The sequence below is a fragment of the Rousettus aegyptiacus genome, unplaced genomic scaffold (assembly GCF_014176215.1).
Source record: "Rousettus aegyptiacus isolate mRouAeg1 unplaced genomic scaffold, mRouAeg1.p scaffold_m13_p_3, whole genome shotgun sequence".
In the NCBI taxonomy this organism is placed as follows: Eukaryota; Metazoa; Chordata; class Mammalia; order Chiroptera; family Pteropodidae; genus Rousettus; species Rousettus aegyptiacus.
In genome coordinates this window covers 166,657,098-166,678,710 of record NW_023416306.1, presented here as the reverse complement: position 1 = coordinate 166,678,710, position 21,613 = coordinate 166,657,098, and the positions used below count along the sequence as shown (strand labels likewise).

Below are 21,613 nucleotides of genomic sequence, written 5' to 3'. Positions count from 1 at the left end.
TTACCAGACTGACGTCCCTTTGAGGGCAGGACCACGCCGGACTCCTCCCAGGTCTGAGCTCGGCGCCGTAACATCTTCACAGGTGTTAGCGCCATCTGCTAACTCAGGGCGCCCACGGCGTTTGCATCAGCTGCCCCTGGGCAACCAGCAGCACTGATGCAACACCGGCCACATTTTGATATTAAAAAATAAAACTTCGGGGAACTGAACCCACAGCTAATTTGGGGGCATTGCTCTGTTTACTCAAATTTCCTGCAAAAGCCTGGCATTGGCTAATGGCTGGGGGAGGGGCCCCCAGTGATGAAGGCCACTGGCTCCCTGTAACCATTAACCAGCAGGGAAGCTGACAAATAAGACTTAACAGCAGCGGCCCCGCTGGCTCACTGCACACATCGGAGGACCGAGCCAGCAGCTGCAGCCTGGGCCTCTGCTGATGGTGAGTAACAAACACCCCAGGATGCTGTGCCCTCCCGCTCCTGCCAGGCCTCCACGGCGTGACCCCTGCATCTTGTTTGTTTGTTTGTTTGTTTTTTAACGCTGCGGCATGGTAGGGCAGCCAGCAGGGACAGGAGGCCACCCTGGAGCAGGCTTCCTAGAGTCCGTGGGTCGCGCTTGAGGGTGGATTGATTAACCCTGGCCTCCTGCCTCGCAACAGTTGACACAGCTAAGAGCTAGCCCCCTCGGTCTCCCTGCCAATGCTCCAAAGCCCAGCCAAACAGCATAGCAGCCCCAGGGATGGGATCTGAGAGCTGGACAGAGACGCCAGCAGCACAAGGCAGCGCCTTGATGGGGCGTGCAGGGCGGAGAGAGGGCGCCCAGCTGGCACAGAGCAGACCATGCCTTCTAGAGGATCATAAACACCTGGCCCGGCGACCTCGGGCAAGGATACCGCAGACAGAACGGAACTCTCTGCACTGTGACGCGTGTTACGTGGCTTCGTTGCAGAGGGCCCACGACTATGCTTGGCCTGCAGGAGCATTGGTGGGGACAAAAGAGCAGAGTGGGTGCTTACTATGGGGGTCACTTCAGACAGGAGAACAAGGAGGACACATAGGAAATGCAATCCGTGAGGCATACTGACACGACATTGTCACATTGCTGGGTGCTCTTCAGGGAGCGGCTCTGCTCGTCATTTTTCTTCCCACGGAGAAAGGTGGAATGGCGTGGCCCAGGCTCTGAAGTCACACCACACAGCTGAGAATTCCAGCTCTAACTCCCCGGGCCTCAGCTCTCTCATCTGTACGATGGGCCCAGGACGACCCATTAAGTGCGGTCACCTAGGAAAACACCGGCAACGGCTGTGACGGATCTCCACGGCCGTCTCGTAGAGTTCTAATCTCCATCTTGCAGGATTGACATCCGAGGGCAGGAAGGGGAAGCGGGAGGAGCTTGTGTCTGGGGCGAGCCCAGCCCATTCCAGGCTGCACAGTGCACCGGGCGGAAGTGACCAGGGCTAAAGCGAAGATTTCGCTGCAATGTGACAGGGGCAGTGACAGAGAAGCACAGAGGACGGGCTTCCTGGAGGAGGCCACCGGGGACCGGAATACCAAAAGGACAAGGGGGAGTGAGCCAGGCAAGGCAGGGAGGGCACACGCCTATAGAGTGGACCCACATGGGGCGACAGTCAGGCAGGTCCGCTCTGCGCCCAGCTCCCAGGCCAGAGCCAGCTCTGCAAACACCGGGGAACCGAAGTGCCTTGCCATGCCCTGCCCCCAGCCAAGGAATCGAAGCCTGCTGTAGGAGGAAACCTCTTGCCGCCCCCCCCAGACAGACAGACCGCCAGCTTGCTGTGCCCAAGACTTCGAGGGGTGGGGGCAGGGCTGTCACCAGGGAGGAGGTCATGAGCACCACCTCAGTGAGGAGCAACCTCGCCTGGGAGCATTGGAGCCACAGAAAGCTCTCCGGCAGAACACTGATCAGCCTGAATTTGAGAAAGATGCCTCTGGCCGCAGAGGGGAGAAAGGGTTGGAGGGAGCTGAGCAGGAGGCCAGCAGCACAGGTAGGGGTGACTGCTAATCCTGGAAGAGATGGCGAGCCCCAAACTCGGGCTGTGTACAGAGACTGGAGGAGACAAACAGAAGGTCAAAGGGGCAAGGCCCAGGGTAGGTATTATCTAGTTTACACTGAGGAAAGTGAGGCAGAGTTTAAATAGTCCCCCACGTCACCTAGTTCATGAACAGCAATGCCGGGATCCTAATCCACCTTGGTCTGCCCGGGTAGATGACAGAATACTCTATGGAGCCAGGCAGGTGAGGAGGGAGGGGCAGGCGAGGGGGTCATCGTCTAAGCAGAGACGGGGAACTCAGAGCTGGGGATTTCAGGAGTTGTTTTTCCACCCTTTGGAGGGAGACACCTGAGGAGGTTGCAAGAGGATTCAGGGAGGCCAGAAGGACGTGTACACCTGTCCCCGCGGAGGCTCTGGCTTTGGGGTGGGGACAGGCCTCGGGCTGTCCCAGAGCACACCAGCTCTTCCCGTGCTCCGAACGCACCACACTCTCCTGGGGGGGCTGGTTTCACTGCGAGGTCCTGGACCCTCTCAGAGTGGCTGGTCCCCTAAGTAAGGGACTGCAGGGGACCTGCTTCTCCTTGGGATGTAGGTGGCTCCATAAGGCACAGGGCTTGCGACCACGAGCCTCGAGGACAGAGCATCCACTTACTGATTTGGTTGCGCTAACCAAACATTTCTAAATGAAAATTTTTTTTTTCCTGAGGGTTTTTTTTTTTTTGTGGTGAAATATACAAGAGTGATCATTTAAGCCATTTTTGAACCGCCACAGTGCAGTGGCGTTAAGCACATTCACGTGGTTGGGCAGCCATCAGCACCATCATCCCCAGAACACTGTCACCTTCCCAAACTGACCTGTGCCCATTAAACACTCACTCCCGTCCCCTCCCCGCAGCTGCTGTTAACCACAGTTCTGCGAATGCGACTGCTCTAGGCCCTGCATGCAAGTGGAATCACACAATGGTCTTTCCGTGGCTGCATTATTTCACTCAGCACGTCTTTAAGGTTCATCCATGTTATAGCGTGTGTTGGGATTTCCTTTCTTTTAAAGGCTGAACAGTATTCCATTGTTTGTACATAACACCGTGAAATAGTAGAAAACGTGTGTGTGTGTGTGTGTGTGTGTGTCTGTGTCTGTGTGTACTGATCGCTGCCCCCAGTTCCTGGCACAGACCTCCTAAAACCCCTGTAAGACCCTCAGTGATACGAGCACCAGGAGCATCTTTTGTTCTAATATTTGGTTTTTGACCAGAGCTCCTAAATCCCTTGAAATTTCCTGGGTGATAGCAGTGACTTTCGTCCGAATGCGGTGCCGTTTGGTGGGCTCCTGGGTAACTTCAGGATGAGGACTGATCACTGGAAAGATTAGGGCACGATTAGAAGCTTGTAACTTTCAGCGCCACCCTCAGCCTCCGGGGCGCAGACTGAGTTCATGAGCGATCCCGCCTGCGTGAAGAAGCCTCCGTGCAAAGCTGCGGAGTCCGGGGTTCAGAGGGCTTCTGGGCTTGTGAGCACACTGCATACAGAGAGGGTGGTGCACCCCGACCCCACTGGGATGGGAGCTCGTGTGCTTGGGACCCTTCCAGACCCCCCATCATCTCACTGTCCATGCACAGTCTTTATTATGTTCTTTATAATAAACTGGTCAATGCATGTGCCTGAGTTCTGTGAGCCATTCGCAAATTACGAACCCAACTAGGGGGTCATGAGAACTCTGATTTACAGCCAGTTCGAAGTACAGGTGACAACTTGGGACTTGAGAGGAGACTCTGAAGCGAGGGAGAGGCAGTCTCATGGGACTGCGCCCTTGTGGGATCCGGCACTATCTCCAGGTCGTCAGTGTCAGAACTGAGTTAAAGGGTAGGACACCCGGCTGGTGTCAGAGAATTGCTTGACATGTGGAAAACCCACACGGCTGGTGTCAGAAGTGAAGCCTGGTAGTCGTGTGAGAGGAGAGGAGAGTCACAGGAGTGTCTTCCTTATACAGTCACATTCTGTGTAGCCATTCATCCAGTGATGGACATTGGAGTTGTTTCCATTTCTTGGCTCTTGTGAATAATGCCGCTGTGAACACTGGTGAGTACAGATATCTGTTCGAGTCCCCGCCTCCAACGCTTCTGTATACCTACTCAGAAGTGGAACTGTGGGATCGAATGGTAATTCTGGTTGATTGTGTGAGGAACTGTCATACCCTTTTCCACACGCCTGCACCATTTAACCTTCTCGGCACCGATGCACAAGGTTTCCGATTACTCCGCATCCACGCCAACACTGTTCTGCTCTGTTGTCCTGCTTGTTATAACAGATGTCTTAATAGGTACGAATGATACGTCGTCATGGTTTTACATTCCTCTACTGATTACGAATGTCGGGCATCTTTTCACGTGCTTACTAACCATTTGTGTATCTTCTATGAAGAAGTGTCTAAAGTCCTTTGCCCTTTTTCTGAATTGAGTTGGTATTTTTGTATATCTGTACTTGAATTTTATGAGTTCTTTATATACTCTAGATATTAATCCTGTATCAGATATGTATTTTCTCCCATTCTGTGGGTTGCCTTTTATTCTATTAATAGTGTCCTTTAATGAACAAGATTTTTTTTTTTTTTGGTGAAGCCCAATTTGTCCAATTTTTCTTTCGTTGCCTATACTTTTGGTATCATATCCAAAAAATCATTGACAAACTCAATGTCATAAAGCTTTTCCTCTGTGTTTTCTTCTGAGTTTGATTATCTCTTATATTTAAGTCTCTGATTTATTTTAATTTTTGTACTATGGTATAAGGGTCTAACTTCATTCTTTATACGTAGATATCCAGTTTTCCAACACCATTATTGAAAAGTCCTTTCCCCGTTGAATGGTCTTGGTACCCTTGTCAAAAATCCTTTGACCATACATGCAAAGGTTTATTTCTGGCCTTTCTACTCTATTCTATTGTTCTCTATATGTCTGCCTTTATGCCAGTACCATACTGTCGATTACTGTATCTTTGTGGTAAATTTGGAAATCAGGATGTGTGAGACCTCCAACTTTGTTTTTTTTCAAGACTGTTTTGATTATTCAAGGTCTCTTGAGATTCTAATAAATTTTAGGATGGATTTTTCTATTTGTGCAAAGTACATTAGGATTTTGATAAGGATGGCTGTGAATCCGTAGATTTCTTTAGGTAGCACCGATATTAACAATATTAAGTCCTCCAATCCATGAACACAGGATATCTGTCTTTCCATTTTAGTGTATTAGTCTTTCATCTCCTTGGTTAAATTATCTCAGAAGTATGTTATTCTTTTTTGATGCTATTGTAAATAAAATTGTTCTCTTAATTTCCTTTTAAGATTGCTCATTTATAATATATGAAGATGGAACTGATTTTCGTGTGTTGATTTTTTATCCTGCTACTTTGCTGAATTTATTTCATTCTGCACACAAGATCACCTGTAAACAAAGGTATTTTTACTTCTTCCTTTCCAATGTGGATGCCGTTTGTTTCTTTTTCTCGCCTAATTGCTCTGGCTAGAACTTCCAGTACTATGTTAAACACAAGAGGTGAAAGTAGGCACCCTATCTTGTTCCAAATCTTAGATAAAAAGCTTTCAATCTTTCACCTCAGAGATGGCCTTTATTATGTTAAAGTAGTTTCCTTCTACTGCTAATTTATTGGGTGTTTTTATCATGAATGGATTATGTTGAATTATGTCAAATGCTTTTTTTTGTATCAATTGAAATAATCACGTGGTTTGTCTTTCTTAGTTCTTCATGGTGTATCACATTGACTAACTTTACATGTGGAACCATGCTTGCATTCCAGGAATAAATTCCATTTTGTTGTGATGTATAATCCTTTTAATATGCTGCTGAATTCTATTTGCCAGTATTTTGTTGAGGATTTTAGCATTAACATTCATGAGCGATATCATCTGTAGTTTTCTTATAGTGTCTTTCTCCGGCATTAGCATCAGAGCAAAGAATAAGTTAGACTCTTCAATTTTTTTTGAAGAGTCTGAGAATTTGTGTGAATTCTTTAAATGTTTGGTAAAATTCAACAGTGAAGCCATGTGCTCCTGGGCTCTTCTTTGTTGGGAGGTTTTCAATAACTGATTCCATTTCATAAATCCTTTTGGTCTATTCAGATTTTCTATTTCTTTGTAATTCAGTCTTGGTATGTTTTGTGTTTCTAGAAATTTTTCCATCTCATCTAGGTTATTCAACTTGTTGGTGTGCAATTTTCCCATAAGATTCTGATTCTTTTAATTTCTATGGAATTGGTAGTAATGTCCCCCTTTAAATTTCTGATTTGAGTAATTTGAGACTTTTTTCTTAGTCTAGCTAAAAGTTTGTCAATTTTGTTAATCTTTTTGATTATTATATTACTGTATTAACTATATTGATTAGATATATTATATTTTGGTTTCGTTGATTTTCTTGTTTTTCGAGTCTCCATTTTATTTATCTGTGCCCTAATCTATACTGTTTCCTCCCTTCTGCTACCTTTACCCCTGTTCTCTTTTGGTGATTATTTACATGGAGTATTTGTTTCAGTCTTTCATTTTCATACTTTTGTCTTTGGATCTAAAATGAGTCTCTTATAGTCAGCAGATAGTTGGATCATCTTTTTTCAACCCATTCTTCCAATCTATGTCTTCTGATTGGAGAATTTTACCCATTTACATTTAGAGTAATTACTAATGAGAGATATATTTTTGCCAATTTCCTATTTGTTCTCTTTATGCCTTATAGCTTTTTTCCCCCTCATTTCCTGTATTACTGTCTTATTTTGTGTTTGATTTTTTTGCACTGAAACATTTTAACTCCCTTATCACTTCCTTTTGTGTATATTCTATAGCTATTTTCTTTATGGTTACCAGGGAAATTATAAAACTATTATTTTTTCCTAACATTCTCATTTGAAATTATGTCAACTTAATCTAAATAACATACAAAAACTCTGCTTTGTCCCTACATCCTTTCAGTTATTTAAGTCGCAAATGGCACCTTTAGTCATTGTGCATCCAAAAACATGAATAATTGCTTTTTATGGATTAGTTTTTTAAATCATATAGAAAATAAAGTTACAAACGGAAATTACAATAATACTAGTTTTTATAATTGCTCATATATTGACCTTTACCAGAGATCTTTATTTCCTTATATAGATCTTATTTACTCTCTAGTGTCCTTTAATTTCAATCAGAATGACTCTCTTTAGCATTTCTTGCAGGAGAGATCTAGTGGCAATAAATTCTCACACCTTCTGTTTATCCGGGAACATCTTAATTTCACCTTCATTTCTGAAGGACACTTTTGCCAGAGGTGAGAATTCTTAGTTGACAGTGTTTTTCTTTTAGTACTTTGAATATATCGATTGGGTGGCTATTTAACCTTTCCAAGCATCTGTTTCTGCCTACCAAAAATAAAAATAATTATCTACTTTATTAGCTTGTTGGTGAAGGTTAGGAGAAAATACAGGCAAAATACCTAGGTCAGTGTTGGGCACCTGGAAGGTACTCGGTAAATCATAGCAGGTATAATTCATACTTTCAGAGAAAGAAATTGAGGCCCAGAGTCCTGACTGGGTCCCAGGTCACACAGCCAATGTAGAAGAAAGAAATGGGGCTTGACTGGGATCTTCAGTGGGGTCATCTGCCCCGCTGCCTTGGAGAACCTATATCATCTAACGAGCATTTCTGATTTTGCAGGGCCCAGCCATCCTGAGCAATGCTGCTCACCTTCTACGCCTGTCTCCTCTGGCTGTCCTGCAGTGGCCTCTGGACTATCCAGGCTAAGGAACCCAATGCTGACGAGAGTATAGTAAGCAATCACCGGATCCTGGCTCCAAGCAATACTGACTTTGCCCTTGACCTGTTCAACTACCTGGTAGCCTCAGCTCCTGGCAAGAATGTCCTCATCTCCCCCGTGAGCATTTCCATGGCCTTGGCTATGCTATCCCTGGGCGCCCGCGGCCACACTCGGGCCCAGCTCTTCCAGAGCCTGGGCTTCAACCTCACCCAGATACCGGAGGCTGAGATCCACCAGGGCTTCCGGAACGTTCACCGCCTCCTCAGGGAGTCAGACGACAGCTTGGAAATGGGCAACACCGTGTTCCTCAACCAGAGCCTGGAGCTTCTGGAGTCGTTCTCAGCAGATGCCAAACGCTACTATGAGCTAGATGCCTTGGCTACAGATTTCCAGGACTGGGCCGGAGCCAGCAGACAAATCAATGAGTACATCAAGAATAAGACGCAGGGGGAAATCACGGATTTTTTCTTGGAGCTGGACAGCCCAGACACGCTTATCCTGGTCAACTACATCTTCTTCAGAGGTACCCCTACCCATCCCATCCTGACAATACCCCATCTATTATTGCCAAGAATAATAACAGCTACCAAAACCCAGGGCACACTCTTAGACAGAAGCTTTCACTTTACAAAGTACATGCACATTTGTGGGTCTCCTTCTTCACCATAATTCTATTAGGAAATTGTAATTATATAATCTCACAAAAGATCAAAATGACAACCAGAATAGTGGTGTGACATGCTCAAGTTTGTACAGGTTGGTCTGTTTGGGCCTCAGACCAACCTGTACAAACTTGAGCATGTCACACCACTATTCTGGCTGTGAGTGAGGCACTGGGCGGAGGATCGGAGATCCAGGCAGAAGTAGACGGACCTCAGGAAGTCTGGGGCTGCCCCTCAGCTCTCACCTACAGATTTCCCGAGCACTCACAGCCAGCTCTGACCAGGTCCCACCCATGCCAAACTTCAGTTCTTCCTCACCAGTTTGGAACAGATTTTCTAAAGTGCCTGTTCATAAAAATCACCAGGGAGACCTGTTAAAATGATAGATTCAAAATCCCACACTAGACCTACGAAAGCAAAAACCTCCTCAGGAAAGTCCTAGAATTATCTTTAACAAGGCATCCTCCCCCTAATCATTTTAATGATTAGATATTTAGGGATATATGGCCCTTAAGAATAAAATCGAAACTCCTTAGTTTTCAACCCCTCCCTACCCTCAGGGACATTTGGCAATGTCTAGAGATATTTTTGGTTGTCATAACTAGGGGTGGGGTGGGCAGTGCTACTGGCGTCTATTGGTTAGAGGCCAGGGATGCTGATAAACAAACACCCTACAATGCCCAGGTTGGCGCCCACAGTGATATCTGCCCCAAATGGCTATAGTCTCAAGGTTAAGGGACGCCGGCCCAGAATCATCTGCTTCTCTGTCCTCTCCAGCCTCCTCCCTCTCCTCTCCTCTCTCTTTTTCTCTCTCTCTCCCTTTCTTTCTTTCTCTTTCTCCCTTTTCTCTCTCTCCTTTTCTCCCTCTCCCTCCCTCTCTCTCCTTCCCTCCCTCTCTCTCTCTATTCTTCTCTCATTTTCTCTCTCTCTCTCTCTCTCTCTCACACACACACACACACACACACACACACACACACAATCTGACCAAGCTGAATTCCCTTCACATCCTTGAGCACAGCTGTCCCCAAAGAAGCCAGTATGAGTTCCCTATTGCTGCTCTAACAAGTTATCACAAACTTAGTGGCGTAAAAACAATTGAAGTTTCTTACTTACAGTTCTGGAGGTCAGATGGCCATAATGTGTCACACTGGGTTAACAAGGCATGCTCCTTGCCTTGGTCTAAGGCTCTAAGGAAGAATTTGTTCCTGGCCTTTTCCAGCTTCTAGAAGCCACTGGCATGCCTTGGTCCATGGGCCCCGTCCCTCTCTAAAGCCAGCGAAGAGCCACTCCAACATCTGCCTCTGTCATCACACCTCCTTCCTCGCTCTGGCACGCCCCCAGCCCCCGCCTTCCTCTTCCACGTTTAAGGACCCTTGTGGTCACATTGGGCCCACCTGGATAATCCAGAATAATCTCCTCTCAGTCAATGAGCAATCTTAATTCCCTCTTAATTAACGCAACATATTCACAGGACATGGACATATCTGGGAGGCGTTCTTCCTGCCACAAAACCCATGCCCTTTCCGGTCCCCTGAGCACCCCTCAACTTGTCCCACTACCTAAAACTTCTCCCCACCCTTCAAACCTTGGCTCAGAAGTCACCTCCTCCGTAAAGCGTCCTCTGGTTCCCGCGCACGCGCACGCACACGCACATTTTCTTTACCCATTCGTCTGTTAATGGACCCTTGGGTTGCTTTCATGTCTTGGCTATTGTGAATCATGCTTCGATGAGCACAGTAGTGCAGATATCTCTTTGAGATAGTGAGTTCATCATCTTTGGATATACACCCAGAAATGGGACTACTGGATCATGTGGTAGTTCTATTTTTAATTTTTCGAAGAACCTCCACATTGTTTTCCATGTGTCTGTATCGATTTACACTCCCACCAACAGTGCACGAGGGTTCCCTTTTCTCCACATCCTTCCCAGCAGTGGCTGGCTCGTCTTTTTTTATAGTAGCCATTCTAACAGGTGCGAGGTAGCATCTCATTGTGGTTTTGATTTGCAACCTCCCGTTGATTAGTGATGCTGGGAACATTTTCATGTACCTGTTGGCCATCCGAAGATCTTCTTTGAAAAAATGCCTATTCGGGTCCCTGTTTTTTAATTGGATTATTTGTTGTTTTGCTACCTAGTACGAACTCCTTGTATATTTTAGATGTTAACCCCTCATCTAATACATGCTTTACAAATATTTTCTTCCTTTCTGTAGGTTGCCTTTTCATTTTGCTGATCATGATCTTTCGCCGTGTAGAAGTTTTTTAGTTTGATGGGATCTCATTTCTTTATTTTTCCTTTGGTTGCTGTGCTTTTGGTATCATATCAAAAAAATCAACACAAAGACCAATGTCAAGAAGCTTTTTTCCTATGTTTTCTTCTAGTTTTATGGTTTTGGGTCTTATTTTTAAGTCTTTAATCTACTTTGAGTTAATTTGCCAAGTGGTTTAAGGTAGGTGCCCAGTTTTCATTTTGTTTTTGTTTTTGTTTTTGTTTTTGTTTGCATGTGAATATCCAGTTTTTCCAACACCATTTATGGAAGAGATTATCCGTTGAGTAGTTTTGTCAATGGCTCCCTTGTCAAATATCAGTTGGCCATATGTGCAAGGGCTTTCAACTTTGTTTCATTGGTCTTTGTATCTGTTTTTATGCCAGTACCATACTGTTTTGATTACTATAGCTTTATAATATAGTTTGACATCAGGAAGTGTTATGCCTCCAGCTTTGTTCTTCTGTCTCAAGATTGCTTTGGCTATTCAGGGTCTTTTGCGGTTCCACACAAAAGGCAGCATCCTTTATAACTGACAGCGGAAGGGCCAAGGAGTCTGGGAATGCTTGCCCCGAAATGTTTCCGGGTGCTCCCACAAATTCCACAGGCTGCCTCTCCCACTAGACTTGCACTCTTGCTCATGGTAGTCTCATCTCTTAGGTGGCTCCAGTGCCTTTGCACAGTGGTGGGCATGTGGAAGGAACTCAACAGTTACTGCGCAGAGGTTTGGGCAACATGACCTTCGGAGAAAAGCCCAGGAAACCCAATCACGGGGAGAGCCCTCCTGAGCATGGGCTGGTGGGACAGGTCCTGACGCAGCCTCCTTCGGCACAGGGCTCCCCTCTCACCGTTCCCGGCACTCACGCTCATGACCACAGTGTGGCTGAGGTGCTGGGAAACGACAATTCTTGGTGATAAGATCGGGGAGACTGTGGACATATGAATGCAGGGCTAGACCCTGACAAGGGTGTAGGCTGCCTTACTGCACACGGATTTTCTGTGATGCAGAAGTGGCTGGCAAGCCCCTGCGTGAGCTGGGGAGCACCCCGAAATATTGCCGGCAAGCCAGAATAATAAACACGACTGAAGAGCGGAGCCGTCGTCCCTAACTTAGGACATGGACATGTCCCTTGCCTATTCCTTATTCAATGAACTATCTTGACAGCTCTTTCTTGGAAAAGACTAAAAATACTGTTAAAAGATTTTCTAGGGGGAATCATCCTTGATCTCTATGACTTCCCAATAAGTTCTTAAGCTTCTCTACCACGAGTTCTCCTGGCCCAAGAATTTTCAAGAAGAAATCCCTTAAAGTAGAGGTCAGACTCCCCTTCTGTGTGTTGTTTTATGCCAAACCGAATACGTTATGCTTGCTTCTATAAAAGAAATATTCGGGAAAAAAGCAAACTTTTAAAGATGAAAACCTTACATGGAAAAATATTTAACCCACCTTTTCTTTTACTGGGAATTGGCCCAAGCCCCTTCAGCTCTGAGGACCCCAGACTTTCTTTGGAGGATGGTCTGAGAATCATCAAATTATCTCATCTGCTGTGAGAAAGACAGGCCATGAGTTCGCGCTCAGTCCATAGGGAAGGACCAGACATACCCCGGGTCTCCAGGCTCTGCATCCGCACCTCTTTCCCCTACATCTTCCAGCCTCTCCTATGGCAGCCTATAGGCCAGCTCAGAACCGAGAGTTCTGGCCTCACAATCCACTGATCCCAAAGGCAGAGGGATGGAGAAGGCTCTGCCTGAGCTGTGCTCTGACCGCCTTCAGGCAGCGTCAGCTGGGAAACACTGACTTTGCAAGGGCTTCTGGGCTTGAGGTCGAGGGAAGCCAGGACACCTGGGACCCATTAGACTCAGGGTCCTCAGTCATCTCCAGACCCTGGGAGACTTAACCTAGAGCCCTGGTGAAATTCAACCCATGTCTTAAATATTCAAAGGTCTGCCACCTGCAAGGGACCTGGACTTGTTTGGAATAAGCTCAGAAGGGCCAAAGAGGCTCAGCGGGCAAGCATTGCAATCGGGCAGGCTTTGGTTCTGTCTCAGGAGCACCAGACCCGACCAGCAGTGGAAAGTTCCATCTGTGAAGGTGATGAGTTCCCCATCACGAAGAAAGCAAACAGGCTGTGATGATATTGTGGAACATGGTGAAGGGAATTTGAGTTCAGCTGAGGGTGGGAGCCTATGACCTTGAAGGACTCTTCTCCCTTGGCTCTGCTTCCGGGGAAGGCAGCGTAGCCCTTGGTCCAGGAGGCAGGTCAGGGACCTCCCCCAGGGGAATGGGTGCAGTCCACGGGGCAGCCAGGCTGCCCGCTGGGTGTCTGTGGCCAGGACATCAAGGGGTGCGGATGGAATGGATGGTCCATTCCTCTAAACCTCGCCCCACCCCGACCTTGAATTCACAGGCTGAGATCCAGCACCACTTCGGGAGCCCTCCACTCCAGGATCCACTCAGGGGCGGGGGCGACGAGGCAGTCTGGTTGGCTGAATCCTTCCCCAATGCCTGAGGCCAGCATCCTCTCGTTCACGCCCTCCTTCCATTTGTAGGGGCCAACCCCAGAAGCAGAACTAATCCTCGATCCATGCCAAGGGGTAGAGGATGGAACAGGCTTTAAGCCCCTGGGAATTACACATCTTACCAAGAAACGCTCGTGGCCCTGGTGGGGACCTTCCAGGGTGAGGGGCGCTGGTGTGCAACCTGCTGAGTGGTCTCCCGCCCCCCGCCCCCCGCTCTCGCAGGCATGTGGGCACAGCCCTTCGACCAGGGCAGCACCAGGGAGCAGAACTTCTATGTGAACGAGACGACCCTGGTCCGGGTGCCCATGATGATGTTCCAGTGGAACGAGATCAAGTACTTCAAGGACCAGCAGCTCCCCTGCGAGCTGGTGCAGCTGGACTACGTGGGCAACAGCACCGCCTTCTTCATCCTCCCGCACCCGGGGGAGACCGGCGTGATCGTCGCCGCGCTGAGCCGCGACACCATCCAGAGGTGGTCCGACTCCATGACCATCAGGTAAGCCCCCTGGCCAGCCGTGCTGACGGCTGCAGTGGACATGTGCCCAGAAAGGGGGAGGGTGGCACCTGGGCATCTGCCTTCCCCCAGACTCGCCTCCTGGGCTCATTGTTTTCCTGTCTGCTGGGTCCCCAAAGGCCATGAGGGTCTCTGACCTAGAGGTCACACTTACTTATCCATCTGCCAATCGGCAATGAGATACTCGGGGGCATTCCATAAAGCGGGGTCTCCCTTCCCTGGGAAGTTAATAGCCACACTCTGTATTATCACAGTTTTGCATTGTTTTCTCAAACTGAGTTCACCGAACACCCGGCCCCCCCACTTACTGACATTATTATCTTGCTTACCTGAAACCAGGCACTGCAAAATATTCCCAAGGGACTACTTTAAAAAAATATAATAATGAAAACGACTATTACATCCATCATAGAACCAACACAAAGCCTAACAATGGTTCTCAAATCACTCAGAGGCCCTAACTAACTCTTCTTCAATCAACCAGTAAATAAGAAAATAAGGATGTAGGTAGGTAATAAATGAATAAGGGAAAAAAGGAGTGAGGAGTGTCCAAGCTGACGGATCAGCGGTCAGGAGAACCAGCCGATGCATCTCAGACCCCAGCAAGTGGCAGTCTCAGAGTGCACACTCAGGGAGGGTTGGCCCAGCAACGAATGAATGAACAAACGCGTGAATGGAAACATGGGTTTATTTTCCCCCGGGCACCTCTGAGCTAGAGGACGATCAAAATTACGGTCGAGCAGATGCCCAGCCCCGGTCCTCTCCTTGAAGGAGAAGGGAGCGGATGTTCTTGAACATGGTCCTCGCTCCTGGGAGATTTGCGTCGTGTGTGTACAGGAGCCATCAGAACAACGCCCACCGATGCGGGACCTGCTGGTGGGTGGGGTGGTGCAGACTCAGGGCAAAGGGGATGCAGGGGAGGGAGCAGCCACTAGGATCCGGGGTAGCTCAGGCAGGCTCATGGAACAGGTGCCATCTTTCTCTCTTTCGGAGAGAGGCGAGAGGGCGAGAGGGAGAGAGGGAGAGAGGAGGGGAGCGAGAGGGAGAGCGGGAGAGAGGGAGAGAGGGAGCGAGGGAGAGAGGGAGAGAGGAGAGAGGGAGAGGGAGAGGAGAGAGAGAGAGAGAGAGAGAGAGAGAGAGAAGGAAGGAAGGAAGGAAGGAAGGAGGGGAGGGAAGGAAGGAGGGAAGGAGGGAAGGAGGGAGGGAAGGAGGGAAGGAAGGAGGGAAGGAAGGAGGGAAGGAGGGAGGGAAGGAGGGAGGGAGGGAAGGAGGGAGGGAGGGAGGGAGGGAAGGAGGGAGGGAAGGAGGGAGGGAAGGAAGGAGGGAGGGAAGGAGGGAGGGAAGGAGGGAGGGAAGGAAGGGAAGGAAGGAAGGGAAGGAGGGAGGGAAGGAGGGAGGGAAGGAGGGAGGGAAGGAAGGAAGGAAGGAAGGAAGGAAGGAAGGAAGGAAGGAGGGAAGGAGGAGGGAAGGAGGGAGGGAGGGAGGGAAGGAGGGAGGGAAGGAGGGAAGGAAGGAGGGAGGGAAGGAGGGAGGGAGGGAGGGAAGGAGGGAGGGAGGGAAGGAGGGAGGGAGGGAGGAGGGAGGGAGGAGGGAGGGAGGGAGGGAGGGAGGGAGGGAGGGAGGAAGGAAGGAAGGAGGGAAGGAAGGAAGGAAGGAAGGAAGAAAGAAAGAAAGAAAGGAAGGAAGGGAGAGAGAGAGAGAGCGAAAGGAAGGAAGGAAGGAGGGAGGGGAAGGGAGGGGAGGAAGGAAGGGAGGGGAGGGAAGGGAGGGACGGTAGGGAGGGAGGGGGGGGGAAGGAGGAAGGACGGAAGCAAGAAAGAAAGAAAGAAAAAGAAGAAGGAAGGGAGAGAGGTAGAGATGGAGAGAGTGCGAGGGAGATAAGAAGGCAGGAAGGAGGAGGGAGAGGAGGGAGGAGGAAGGGAGGGGAAGGAGGGGAGGGCGGGAGGGAGGGAGGGATGGAGGGAGGGCGGGAGGGAGGGCGGGAGGAGGAAGGGAGGGAAGGAAGGAAGGGAGGAGGGAAGGACGACGGAAGGGAAACTTAAGACTTACTTCCTTCAGCCTTCTTTTATGCTATTATGTCTTTCTTTCTTTCTTTCTTTCTTTCTTTCTTTCCTTTCTTTCCTTTCTTTCCTTCCTTCCTTCCTTCCTTCCTTCCTTCCTTCCTTCCTTCCATTCACCCACCCACCCATCCATTCATTCATTCAATCACTTAATATAAATGGAAGCATCTGCTGTGTACCGAGCTCTAAGCTAAGCAGAAGGGATGGAATGGGGAATACGACAAAATACAGACATCAAAGACACACACCTCAGAGCAGAAACAGATTCTGGTGAAGGAGATGTGTAAAGTGCTGGGGCAGGACAGGACGCCCCACTCGGCCCCAGGAGACGGGGCAAGGCCCACTGAGCAGGTTGCTTTGGCTTTGCACTGCGCGGTAAGCCCCAAGCTGAAGTTCAGGCGGCAGGCAGAGGAAGAGGGAACGGCACGGGCCACGCCAGGGAGGCAGTGCCCGGGGCCCCAGCAGGGCCAGGCGGCAGCGGCAAAGAACGAGAAAACATCTGTTCAAAGGAACTTAGTGACCCAAGAATTGACAGACAGAAAATCTAGAAAGCAGCTCTTCCTCTTTATTATATATGTCGGTTTTGAGCTCTATGGTTTCAAGTTGTTTTTACTTAGAATTATACCCTCCGCTGCTCAGTGCTGGTCTTTCTGGAGAGGTTAATCCAGCAGGCGAGTGGACTGGAGGTGCCTGGGAGTTTGACCTCACCCCTGCAGGGAAGAGGGGTGTGGTCAGCTCTGCGATGCAGAGGGCTCTCCTATGGCTATGTGGGGGCACGGATGGCACTCTTGGAGTCCTGGAACCAGACACACCTGTCCTTGAGTATGTGTGAGTGGGGGAGGGCAAGTGAGCCTGTGTGTGGGTGATGGAGAGGGATCCATCTGCGGGGTCTTCACCATTTCACCTGCCTCACCCCCACCTCACCCTGGCCCGAAGGGAAACTTTCATCCAGGTGCAGAGCCAGCAGGTGCTGATCATGAATACACCAAGATTCTAACAAATCCTGGGCCCTAGTGAGTTGCAAATGAGGCAGATAATCTTTCTCTTTATACCGAAATAATCTCTTCACTAAACTTCTCTAACTTACCGTTAATCAATAACACGTGCCATTTTCTTCAAAATAGTTTTTAAAAATAAACATCCAAGGTAAAATTGTACACTACCAGCCCTCACGTGTGATTGAGCATCAGTTCTCTATTCAATCCCAATGATGTGCACTGGGCACCAGGAGAGACCCTAGGGTCCCTCACCTCCATGCCCATCACCACCTCTCCCATCTCCCCCCGCGGCGTCTGCACGCCATGCTGTCCAGCGCGCCCGGTCCAGCTTATGCCCGCCTGCCACAGGAAGCCCCGGGCCCCACTCACAGAGCACCCACCCTCCCTCCCTCCCTCCTCCCCGCCCCCTTGTGCTGTGGCCACTTACCAAGCTGTCGCACAGTGCGGTGCGCGCGGTCTCTCGGTCTGGACACTGAAGATGACCTGACATGCTAGGCTTGTGTGAGCACGTGCAGACTAGATGAGACAGAGGAGGTGACCACGGCCCGCCAGGTGCGTGGTGTAGGCCCGTCTCCCCTATTTTCTGCTATTTCCCCATCGAGAGGAGAATTTCCACGTCGGGCTCCCCTGTGATTCCACCTCCGGCCCTCGTGAATACGTGCATCTCGGCTGCTCGTGTCTCCAGCCCTCCGCAGGGCTGCTCAGTGCCGAGAAGGCCTCGCGCCCTTTCGCCGATGGCCCCCTCCGCCTCGGAGTTTCAGACATCGTCTCTCCCTCTAGAGAGCAGGAAAAGGAAGAAATTTTTAAATGGAATGAATGTCTCGATATGCAAAAAGCTTTAGGTATGCACTCCATTCCCAGCATGGTTCCACTTACTTTCCAGAAACCCCACCTGCTTTACCCAGCGGAAACTGCAGGCCAGTCATCAAATTCCTGCAGAATCTATCTGAGGCTTTGGCACAGACAAGCCCTAACAGAGGCCCTGGTGGCCCTGTGCTGCCTTGCTGTGTGGATGCAGACAAGCAGCCATGCTACGCCACCGAGCATTAAGGGCACGGCTGGGGCCAAGACCCTTGCTCCCAGCCAGGAGCCCCCTCGACTCCTCCGCATCTTCCAGGGGTGATGGGGGACACAAGGACTTCTTTAGAGACCCCTTTTGTCCACTATCCAGTGGTCCAGCTGTATTGCAGGTGGAATCAACTCAAAGAGCTGAAAACTTCCCAATTCAGAGGCCCAGAGAGGGAGCTGCCCATGTGGTAAAGCGAGAGGCATAGCCTGCCCTGTCCTTGTCCCTCCCCGTCCCCAAAGAGTGTGTCCAGCTGGGAATCAGGGTCTGGAGGCATCACAGGGGAAACAAGAGTCTGGCTGGCTGGCCGGGCCCTGGGACAGCCTAACCCCGTCTGCTTCCCTCCGAGCAGCGAGATGGACCTGTACATCCCAAAGTTCTCCATGTCTGAAGCCTATGACTTCAGGGGCCTCCTGAAGAACATAAGTCTTGCAGACTTACTCACCCATCAGGAGAATTTCTCAGGCATCACCCAAGAGACCCAGCTGAAGTTGTCAAAGGTAAGTGTCTCTGGATCCTATCATTCTCCCCCAATATATTTATTATTCTACAAATAATAAGCAACATGGAATCCATTTATGAGTAGGACTCTAGGCCCCAGGCTGAGAGCCCCAAGCCTTGTCCAAGCCTCTATTTTGCAACGCACTGAGTGGAGAGGTTCAGCAAGAAAAGTGCTGTCCCCAAATCATACAGGAAGCTAGTGACAAGGGAGGGCCGCGGCCTGGGCGTCCACCTCGTCCACCAGGACACACGAAAGCGGATGCTGTGCAAACCACGCCCCCAGCAAAAGGGAACAGGGAAGATGGGGAAGGTCGGAAGGAGAGCACACTGGTCCACCAGGACACACGAGAGCGGACGCTGTGCAAAACCACGCCCCCAGCAAAAGGGAACAGGGAAGATGGGAAAGGTCGGAAGGAGAGCACACTGAGCCTTCTGCCCGGTCACATTCCTTATCTTCATCCTTCAGCTTCACGTTCTTGTTGGTCATCCATCCGTTCGTCCATCCATTCGGAAAATATTTACTGAGCATCTACGATGTGCCCCAAACTGTGTTAGATGTGGCCCTGTCCTCACAGGACTTTACAGTCCTGCGGGTGACAATACAAGAGCAGGGAAAAGTCACACTGGCGCGTGAAGGACCGAGCCTAACAGCTACCTACCTCCTTTTATGCTGGGTCTTGTCCCAGTTTCTCAGAGGAGTGATCTCTGGCTTGGGGAGGGTGAATAACCCACGACGGCCGCAGGGCAAGTGAACAACAGCCTGACATTTGATCTAGGGTGTGTTAGCCTCAAAACCTCATTTCTCCGAAACACACCACAGGGGTTCCCGGCGCAGCTCGGCTCCTTCCTAGGGATGCGTGCCCACGTCCGGCCGCTCTGGGGCCTCCAGTTCCTTACTGGAATGCGAGTTCTTAACCACAGAATGCAGTTAATTAGCCAGTTCTGATCCCCAGGAGGCTTTTGACATGAGCTACTCAAAGATTTTGCCAATTTCGGAATTGCTTCTAATTTTGATCCCGAGGGACATTTCAGCATTGAGACCACCTTTGCCATACAGCGTGGGCACAAGCACTCTGCATAAATCGAACTCTAGTATTTAATTAGCAAAGTAAACAGGGGGCGAGGGATTCTTCTACCAGCCCAGGACCCGATAAGGTCCAGTTCACACCATGAGACCCTAACCTCCACGTGGTGGGCCCACCTATGCACTTTCTGAAGAGGAAGTCCAGGCATGGTCCAGGTTCTGGAGGTAGGCAGACCTCGGCTCCAGTCCTGGGGGCTGCCACTTAAAGGAGGAGCCCGCAAGTAACCTGTGAGCCTCAGGTTCACCCTCCACAGAACTGAGCATGGGAGGAGTGTAAAGCGCCCAACGCGCAGCTGGTGCTCAACCTTTGGTCCATCCCAACAGGTGGTCCATAAAGCTATGCTGCAACTCGATGAGAACAGCGTGCAGGCAGCTGCCCCCACCGGAGTCACCCGAAAGGCGGAGTCTGAGCCTCTCACCATGCACTTCAACCGGACCTTCATCATCATGATCTTTGACAAATACACGTGGAGCAGCCTCTTCCTGGTCAAGGTTGTGAATCCGACCTAAGGGTCTGCCCTCCCAGGAGCCACAGCGCCATCTGACTTTGGGTACCGGGGACCCCACGGAAAAGATCTGGGGGGTATGAGGGTCCCCCCAGTCTTCTCCAGGTTCTCCTCTGCGACTGGTAACATCTTAGAACCACTGACGAAATCTGAATGATATCCATATCGATGTAATTTTCTAGTTTTAATCATTGTGTACGATGGTTATGTAATCGGTACAAGGTGGGTGAAGGGTATATGGAAACATTATTATTTTTGGAAATTTTTGTATGCTTGAAATTATTTCTAAATAAAAACTTACAAAAGAAAAAGTCGTGTAAACCAAAAACACAACAGAAAGATAGTTTTTAAGTGGTAGGGGGAAAATGTCACAGTACCTTTCAAAAACAAACAAACAAGGAAGCAAGCAAGAACAAGTGTTCAAAAAAATAAAGGAAAAATAAAGATTTTATTTCAGATGGACAAAAGCTAAGAAAGTTTATCATCTTCGCTAAAGAAATTTTTTAAGCAATTCTTTAGGCAGAAACAAGATGATTCTAGATGGAAAGGATGACCTATGCACAAGAATGAAGAGCACCGGAAAGGGCTGATGTGTGGGTAAACATAAAATATTTTTTAAACAGCTTCAAAAACAGTTACCAGTTTTCGCTTCTCACTCCAAAACCTCCCTTCGTTGCCGCCCTGCAAAAAATGGATCTGAACCTTTTAATTATTTCTGCTTTGCCAGCAGGCCATGATACTAAACTTTGTCAGTAGAGGGCGCTAGAGTGACATTGCAAGAGAAAGAGGACTTACCCTGAAGGTTAAGGGCAAACACACAGCACTAAACGAAATAAAGAAACCAGATGGAACAACAGGCAGGGGCGGATAGATTAGATTAGATCAGATTAGATTAGATAATGATAAATGGATGGATAGTCCATACAGATCCAAAATAAGGATCAAAGGATACTTCCTTAAATATAATATTTATACCTTTCATATCTACATAAACCTGACTCCTAAAGCCATCATCTTAGTAAGAAAATACTAAATGCATTCCCATATTATATCTACTACCATTTTACATTGTCCAGGGAGTATGAGATAATGCAATTAGACAAGAGGCATAGAATTAGAAAAAAAACGAAGTAAAACTATCTCTAATTGCAAATGATGTAATATACCTGCATAACTCCAGCAAATCAATGATAAAACAAACTCAAACAATGAAAGAATTCAGCATGGTATCAGGATATAAAATTAACATGCAAAAACCTAATAGCAGCCAAAAAGATAACAGCATTTAGAAATAAACAAGAAATGTGCAAAATCTATTTTTAGAAAATTATAAAATATTGACGATGCAAAATTAGACTTGAACAAATGGAAAGATTTTTTTCTTGAACAAGATGCCTCAACATGATCTAGATACCAGTTTGCCCTAAGTTAATTTGACGATTTAATGATATTCCAATAAAAATACTAACAAATTTTTTTTCTGGATATGCAGGCAAGTTGATAACAAAGTTCATATAGAAAAATAAACATGCAAGAATAGCCAGGAAAACCCTGTAAAGGAAAAGATAAGAAGTGTGGGGGAGGGGGGAGGGGGGAGGGGGACTAGCCTGATTAGATATTAAAGCACAGGACACA

General features: G+C 48.5%; 1 protein-coding gene across 3 annotated transcripts; it reads left to right on the top strand.

Moving 5' to 3' along the window:
* The first annotated feature begins 315 nt into the window (after positions 1-315).
* Positions 316-20,289, top strand: SERPINA6 (serpin family A member 6). 3 transcript variants are annotated; one of them, XM_016145527.2, is made up of 6 exons: positions 329-436; positions 5,340-5,451; positions 7,701-8,323; positions 13,472-13,745; positions 18,240-18,387; positions 19,797-20,289. In XM_016145527.2, the coding sequence occupies exons 3-6, from the start codon at positions 7,720-7,722 to the stop codon at positions 19,980-19,982; spliced, it is 1,212 nt and encodes a 403-aa protein (XP_016001013.1). In that variant the 5' UTR covers positions 329-436; positions 5,340-5,451; positions 7,701-7,719; the 3' UTR covers positions 19,983-20,289. The 3 variants fall into 3 exon arrangements, with proteins under 3 accessions (XP_016001012.1, XP_016001013.1, XP_016001014.1); XM_016145526.2 differs by lacking the exon at positions 5,340-5,451 and having other exon boundaries at positions 316-436; XM_016145528.2 differs by lacking the exons at positions 329-436; positions 5,340-5,451 and adding an exon at positions 7,244-7,314.
* The last annotated feature ends 1,324 nt before the right edge of the window (positions 20,290-21,613 follow it).